At 35.4% G+C, this 8,587-nt stretch overlaps 1 protein-coding gene across 1 annotated transcript in view; it reads left to right on the top strand.

Moving 5' to 3' along the window:
* Positions 1–7,467, top strand: part of FGF20 (fibroblast growth factor 20) — an 11,348-nt gene extending 3,881 nt beyond the window's left edge. Inside the window, exons 2-3 of the mRNA XM_014537933.1 lie at positions 5,026–5,129; positions 6,700–7,467. Coding sequence (XP_014393419.1) covers positions 5,026–5,129; positions 6,700–6,945 — 350 coding nt within the window. The 3' untranslated portion in view covers positions 6,946–7,467. The remainder of the gene's footprint in view (positions 1–5,025; positions 5,130–6,699) is intronic.
* The last annotated feature ends 1,120 nt before the right edge of the window (positions 7,468–8,587 follow it).

Here is an 8,587-nt window from a genome sequence, read left to right as displayed (position 1 = left end):
ACTCCCAGCCCTTCTGCTGCCTGGGATCTCCCTCGCACCGCCTACCTCGCAGGCAGTTGTTTGTTTGTTTGTTTTTGTTTTTAAAATCCCCATACTATTTCCTCCCACTTCCTGTCACGTTCCACCCCCCTCCCCCCCTTTACCGTTTTATCAGCAAAAAGTAACAACAGGAAGCATTCGCTTCTTTAAACACACCCTACAGTTACGCATTCAGGGCTGCTCTGCTCATGTGTGGGATGAGAGCATTTACCTGCCCACCTAGAGCACAGCGAGTGTCCACCTGCAGAGGCAGCACGTGGACTTTCCGTGGGCACCGTCGCTCCTGTCAGGCTCACCTGGCAGCAGTCCTCTGCGCGTTTAAAGTGCTATTTGGGTGAGAAGAAGAAAAAAAACCTATGGCTACTGAGCATGCCCAGTCCTTCAGCTAGGCTCTTTACAAACTGCGAAACCCCAAAGCAAAGATCTTGGTGTTGACCGCACCTAAGAGGAAATGGGGAAGCGAAAGAAGATATGGGTGGGAACACCTAGGGACAGGTTTCAGAATACCTCCAGCGGCGCTGGGAGCCGCAGGGGTTAAAGGAAAGAAACAAGTGGGCGATTGTGAAGGCAGATCCTTAAGTCTCTAGACTGGGAAATCATAACGTCTCTGCTGTTAATTCCTCCCCAACTAGCAAGTGCCCTCACCAGTTTGAGCCTTAGTTTTCTTGACTGTACAAGGGTGGGATTGAATAGGTGATCGCTTTAAGACGCTTTCAGGTTCTGACTCCCCGGGATCTTTCCCCCCATTGCAGAACTGTTCATCATATTAGAGTTAACTGCCTAGCACTCTCAAAGGGTTTGATCATCAAATTTGGGATATCATTGCAGAGATTCACTGTTGTTTTTTCTTCTCTCAAAGATACCATTTACTGGTCAGCAGCAATGTGAAGGGCCCAACACGGGATCAGGTTTCCCTCACCTTCCTCAGCACTGTAGGATTCTCTGAGAATCTCTTCTCTAAATGGCCTTCTCTTATCTTGTTCTCACCTCCTTGTTTTACTCTCATTCCCTTTTTGGCCTGTAGTACTCATTAAAACTTTGTAGAAGTGGAAATCTTGGACTGAGTGGCGTTTGCCACTCTCAATGTAGAAATGAGCATGGGGTGGTCATTTGGTAGCACTCAAAGGCCTAGAAAATTAACTTTTTAAAACCCATATGTTTGCAGCTTCCACTGATCTCTTCCGAATTCCCAGTGACTATGAGTCAAAGGTGTCATGACCTAGTGGCCAACCTTGGGGTCACTTTTGGAAAGTGGTTTCTAAATGGAAGAGTCTGAGATTCTGATTCTCAGGAACTTTGCTGACACCAGGTGGCCCAGCTCTCTCACCTCTAAGAATTACTGCACTTCATCTATGACAGAAAAATCCTGCAGCTACCAGGAGATTTAGAAATGAACACAAATGTATTAAGGCTTATAAGTAGAGCAGGTGGAAGCTAAGCTTAGGTAATATTCAGACTTCCCCCTCCGATACATAATGTAGCCTTGAGAACACTTGCAATTCATGTAATCTCCCCAACGACAAGAGTTGCTTCTTTGAGTAAATATTTGTAGACTTGATAACACTCATTAAACTGGTATTTAAATCCATTCCTTAAGAAATGAAGATTGCATATCAGAATTACTATCTTACGGTAATTTTTTGGCTAAATTTTTGAATAATTATTTAGTAATTGCAAAAATATGACTTAAACTGATTTTTGTGCTCATCTGTCACTCTATGGTGGGAGGCTACTTATCAGAATAAAATATTTACTGTCACAAAGAGAAGATAACCAGATTGGTCTGGTAGGCTAGAATGAACAGACTCTACAATGCATTACAATGCCTCCTAGTGGCCTCTGATAGCTAAGACATCATAATTTACTACAAAGGAGTGTAGGTGAGAAGAAACGTTTAGTATGTATAATTTTATATGTTTCTTTCTCTACTTGCCTTCTTTTCCTGGGGTTTTAATTCCCAATTATGGAATTATTTTGCTACTTTTTTAAAAAACTCATTTCTGTGTCATCAAAAAACTAATTTTGAAAAAGCTTAAGATGGGATATTTCAGATGTTAAAGTAAATTAATATGTTTGATAATTTATACTGATTTGGTCACAATTAAGTAAGAAAATCAGAATTCTGGATTTTAAAATTGCAAAACCACATCAATAGACAGAAAGGTCCCAGTGAGGTTAAAATAATTTCCTATTGGAGTTAGCTCTATACTTATAATAGAGTTTCTCTGCACAGAAGTAGTTTACCTAATACCTAAACATGGAATCATTTCTTTAAAAAGAGCTTAACTGAGATCAAACATATTTCTTTAGAGGCTTTTCCTTTATTCTCCCCTATTTTCCATAGATTTGTCTGATGTGGTTGCATTGTGGGTTGACTCACCTGTTTATTATGATTTTAAAGAAGGCTGGCTTTGAAAATGATACCAGAAAGACAAAGTACCTCCAAGTCTTTTTATGGGACACTGGGCATTAGAAAATCTATCTAAAATCTGTGATTACCTCTTAAGGAAAGTTTTTCATGTCTACTCTTTGTGAAGGAATTAGCTTAGTTGCCACCTCATATTATAAATAAAAAAAGACTTGTCAGATCTCATTTAAGAATCTAATGACTACAAATTACTATGTGGTATACTATTTCCTTGAGGAGAAAAAGGATCAGAATTAAAAAGTGTGGCTAAAATCTTTAAGAGGAACACACAAAAAAACCCACACATATCCCTTTTCCCATCAACCCTATGAGCCATTGCAAAATTATTTATACCTGGTTATGTATGAAGTTTTGGATGTTATTTAATAAAGTTGAAACTATCAAATAGAATTATTCTAAGAATATGTGTAATTTTTATCTTTCCACAATTTCATATTTTTGACAAGATAGCAATTATCTTAAGATGAGAATTAAAGTATAGGTGGTTTTAGTTTTGCAAGAAAAATGAATATAAGATCTGTTATATAATTGGTCTATATGCAAATGAAACATTTTATTGGATTTGAAAACTGGCTCTATTATGCATCCTAATCAGTTAATCAGTTCCTGTTCTTTGAAAGACAGGAGCATCTTAATGTAAAGCAGACACTTAAAGAAAATTAAGTTAGATGTGAGCCAGAGTATCCTTTTCAATGTAAATTTAACATTCAATACAACTTCAATAATTACACATTTGTGAGTGTATCCTGGATGAAATTTCATTAACATGTCTACTTCTACCAACATGATTTGGCCTGATATTTTTATTTCTAATATGAATCCATCATTAATGAGCCTGACAGCGAACTTAATTGCCATTTACTCCCTACCTCTAAAGTTGTCATTATAATAGCTGTTCTATGGAGTCTGCGTCTTCCTGCTATATCTTCTCTTCTCTCTGCCTTAGGGATACTGACTCTTTTAAGCCACTTATAGACTATTAAGTAATGTATTGTTGCTGCAAAATCCTTGGTAGCTCTAGTATTCTACATGATCTTCTAATAGTTTGACAACATTCATTTTGGGCTCTTAAGAATCTACATTAAAGCTTAAGAATCTGCGTTTTTGCCTAAGAATGAAGTATGCTCTGGACAGAGTAGAGCCCTCCGTATAGGCAAATAACTAGATTTTGTACTTTCCCTTGGACTTGGGAATATCATGTGTCCAAATAGAAACTTGCACAATAATAAAAAAATGACTTAAAAGCAAGATTCAGGCTACATGGTGCACATTTACACTGTTTGTAGAGCTTAAGAGGGAGTGAATGGGTAAAGGTAGAAAGCTATTGAGGAAGGAAGTTCCAAGTACAGAAAGTATGTCTATATACTTTTCCAGCAAAATCTAAGAGGAAGAACAAGACAAAGACATTAGTCCAAAGGTTAGAAAAAGCATGTTGCAGACATAAACATTAAGTTTTGTGGGGTTTTGTTGTTGTTTTTCTTTACTATGGTATTTTAGTGTATTAAGTGGAGAGTTTTTAACACTAGTTTACCTTCTGGTAAATGAAAGTAATTCTAGAAAGTTATTAATAGAAAATTGATTTGCATGCTAAATTCTTGGTATTTGGCTATCACATTTAATGAATTATAGTTCTTTGAACTATAAAATTTACTTTTAAAAATCATGTGACAGAAAACAGCATATTATATGATCTATAAAGTTTGAAACTACTGTATTGTATTCAAGAAACAGTGTCCTCAGGATTAAGGTTCAGAAGTGTGAGTTCAAGTATGGGTTCTATTAATTACAAATGTCATGTCCTTAGGCAAGTCAGTAAACCTCCTTGAGCCTCAGTTTCTTTATATGTAAAGGGGATGATAATATCTCCATACCTATGCTAGAGGACTGTTTTGGAGGACCAGATAGAAAATGTAAATAGAAGATTCTCAATAAACTATAAAATACCAACATACCCATATAAGTTATACTGGTTGCAGCTAGAAAAAGATTGACTTGACTCATGGTAAGCAAAACAACAACAACAACAACAAAAAACAACAAAACCCCCACAAAAGCATAATTAATAGAACATGGTTATAATTAATGAGATCACAGAGAGCTAAGAACACCTCTATTATATAGTAACTTATGATCACAATAGCTTCCATTTGTAGAATGCCTAATGTGTGTGCTAGTTCTTACCTCTCTCTTGTAGGGAGGCATTTCCCTCAATTTGCATATGAGGAAACTGAAGTTCAAAGAAGACAAATGATTTGCATAGTTCAAATGGCCAGTGAATTCCTGAACTGGCATTCAAACCCAGGCCAGTCTGGTTTAAGGTGTTATACCCTTCACATTATACAATGATGAGATTATTTTCTTTTTAGTTTTTTCCCCATCTATAAAATGGGAGGGCCATCAGAATAAGTCAGTTGTACAGCACTTTTCAGTTTACATAGGACTATCACGTACATCATTATATTTATATTTAGCAACATTGGTCTACTGCTGTTTGGAAGATTTTTATTAGTCATATGTTCATTAATAAATACAAATTGTTATTTTGTTTATGAATTTAGGTATCCTGGAATTCATCAGTGTGGCAGTGGGACTGGTCAGTATTAGAGGTGTGGACAGTGGTCTCTACCTTGGAATGAATGACAAAGGAGAACTCTATGGATCAGTACGTATTTTTAAAAAATTATGTAATTCATAAAACAATGACTATCCATTTTGTAAGTAAAATATCTACTAATAATGCATTTCAGAAGAAATATATTTATGTACAAATTTTATGTTCTGATATGTTTCTATGTGTCTGAGCAATAGTATAGTAGCTCAGTTTTATTTTCCAAAGCTTAAACCCTTATTGCTTTCAGCTCACTAGGCTTTCCTGCCCATTATCTTAGGTCTTTTTACTTTTCTTCATATTTTGGTCATTCCCACCAGAGATAAAGAAAATTAGAGCATTTTCTTTCTGCCATGTTAGATTCTTTTTGCCTTTACATTCATTTAATGTAAAAATTTTCTACTCATTATCATCCTCTATAGCTAAGTATATATCACTTGCTATCTTTGTTTTATTTTTTAAAATATGTTTTTATTGATTTCAGAGAGGAAGGGAGAGGGAGAGAGAGAGACAGAAACATCAATGATGAGAGAATCATTGATTGGCTGCCTTTGGCATGTCCCCCACTGGCAATGGAGTCCACAGCGTGGGCATGTGCCCTGACCAGGAATTAAACCATGACCTCCTGGCTCAATGGTTGGTGCTCAACCATTGAGCAACACAGGCCAAGCCAAAATCACTTCTTAAAGTCAAAGTCTCTAACAAGTTACAAAGACAATTTATGATTTAGCTGATGGCACTGTCTAGTACCTTTTTTCCCTTAAAATCTCAACTGAGACCACATGTACAGTTAGAAACTCCATATACACAGAAAAAATTAGTTATAATATTTCAGTAAATGGCATTCCACTTATTTCTGTCCTTCGTAAGAGCAAACCTTGCTCTTTCCAGGCTGTCTGTTCAGAAGAGAAATACTACATGTGTAATAATCACAAGAGTAGAATTACAATTGAAGGAGAAAAACATGCACATAATTTTTCTTTTTCATGTATATGTTGTATTAAAAAAATCAACTGTGGTCCATCTCTTAGGATAATATACAGTCCATCTTGAAGAGACAAGAAGTCACTGGGCTTTTCCTGCATTTACCTAAAAGTAACATCCAGATCAAAGTTAGTCATGGAAAATGTATCAACAAACAATAAATTAATAAATTCATAAAGCGAATATATATGATTTGGAGTGATGATCTTAAATTAGGAATTTGGATGTTAGCAAGATCTTGAAGTGTTTCAAGATGTAGTAGAGATTTTCTACGTAGAACTTTGGGATCTAATGATGGAACAACATAAACTACAGGCCTCTTTGTTGGTGATAATATTAGGAGGGAAATAAAATGGAGCATGAGAAAGTTCAGAATATTTTTTTTAAAAAGTATTTGAAAATAAAATTGAGGATTGACATGAAACAAAGTTCTTTGAATTGAACTGCTGGGAGAAAGAATTCCAAGTTACATAAGAACTAAAGCAAAATAAAGTAAAAACAATTCAATCTTTCTCCTTCCTTGGCAAGGATATAATTATAGGCAAAGAACTAAAAAGATAGAGTTGAGATTTTTCTAAAAAAATATTTTCAAAGGTTTTTTTCTTTTTTTTTTTAATGACAGTTATCTTCTCTCTTTTAGGAGAAACTGACTTCTGAATGCATCTTTAGGGAGCAATTTGAAGAGAACTGGTATAATACCTATTCATCCAACATATATAAACACGGAGACACTGGCCGCAGGTATTTTGTGGCACTTAACAAAGACGGAACTCCAAGAGATGGTGCCAGGTCCAAAAGACATCAGAAGTTTACGCATTTCCTGCCTAGACCAGTGGATCCAGAAAGAGTTCCTGCATTGTATAAGGACATACTAATATACACTTAGAGTGTGATCATGTCTTTACTGAAGAACCAAACTGCAACCATTTTTTCTTATTATAGTTCCCAGAGTAAAATAATAACCCAGGAAGACATTCAGAATGTTTCAGAGCCTATTTTCCACTCAGAGACTGAATTTGGAAAGAATATTAGGAACAAACAAAAAAACTTTGACTGGACATAGCTCAAGATCTCTCTTTATAAGTGGATTAAGTTCCCTTACGTACACTGGCTCAATCCTTAATGGTAGATTGAAGCTGAAAATCTCTAAGATGTGGATAATGGGAACCCTACCTAGTTTGCTGCTCTGGTGCCTCACCTCTCTGGATTATGTTTACTTTAAAAGTTACATTAAAAACAGATACTTCATGTTGAAGAAATGGATTGATATGGTTGGCCAGGATTACTGCTACATATATTTTAAGGACCTTGAAGGATTTTGCAGGTTATGTAAAAAATTCTATGTAAAAAACCTGGGTGTAACGTGGACTATGAAACATGCCACACCAAGATGGAACATTTTTTTTTAAAGGATGGACCTATTTATACATTTTCAATTTTCAAATATTTATTATATATTTATTTATTAAAGAGTTTATTTTTTACTGGTATATGAAGATATTACAAAGAGAAAAAACAACAACAAAAATTCCTTTATTGTGCCATTATTTTGTTGTAGTATCTTTGTCTGTAAAGAAGACATCATTATTACAACAATTAAACATAGAATAAGATCTTGAGTTACTTTTTAAAAATAAAGTAGAGCATAGATTATATTTTTTTGCAGCCATTTGCCTTCTAAATGTAACATTGGTTCTTTTGACCTAGAAAAATGCTTTAACAATTTGTATTGAATTCAACACACATTCGAAAGGAAATTAAACATTTTTTTAAAATATATTTTGGCTTCATTCCTTTTCAGGTGAAAGTTATTCTACTTGTATAACATAATCATTTAAATGACAAAATATTAAGTTCCCTAGAAAAAACCTTCAGTACTTAGAGAACTTCTAATGTTGAAATTTATCAAACATTATGGACAACTGACGTATTTTCTTGATTCAGTGTGAAAAGACCATTTCTTTTCCCACTATGATCACAGAAAGAATTAATCTTAGTGGTACCACCACTAACAATGGTAAGGCTCCATCTACTTATCTGCGTCTGGTATCTTTTCCGTAATAGTTCCTATTTAATAATTTATCCAGTAAATATCCATTGAAGCCTGCTATACAGAAGATACTGTTAGGCACAATGTGGTGATCAAGGCAGATGGGCCCTGCATCATGGAGTTTAATGTCTAATAAGGAAATAGATGGTGAATAAATAAGCTAACAAATACCATAACTGTGAATTGTGACATGCTCTATGAGGAAAACAAGGTTCAGACACAGGGAGAAGAGAACACATTTTGATAGGATGAGTCATAGAAAGCTTCTCTAAACAGGTGGTGTTTTTAATGGGTCCTAAAGGGTAAGAAAGAGCCAGACAGCCAGACACCCTAAATGGAGAATAAGAATCTTACTAGAAGAGGAGACAGCGAGTGCAGAGTCCCAAAGGCAAGAAAGAGCTTTGTGGCTGGAGCTTAGTGATCAGTTGGGAGAGTGGCGCAGATGAGTTTAGAAAGCTACGCAGATACAAATCCTGTA

The sequence above is a fragment of the Myotis brandtii genome, unplaced genomic scaffold, assembly GCF_000412655.1.
Source record: "Myotis brandtii unplaced genomic scaffold, ASM41265v1 scaffold185, whole genome shotgun sequence".
Lineage (NCBI taxonomy): Eukaryota > Metazoa > Chordata > Mammalia > Chiroptera > Vespertilionidae > Myotis > Myotis brandtii.
Note: the sequence above shows the minus strand (reverse complement) of the source record. Positions and strands in the feature narration are given on the sequence as shown.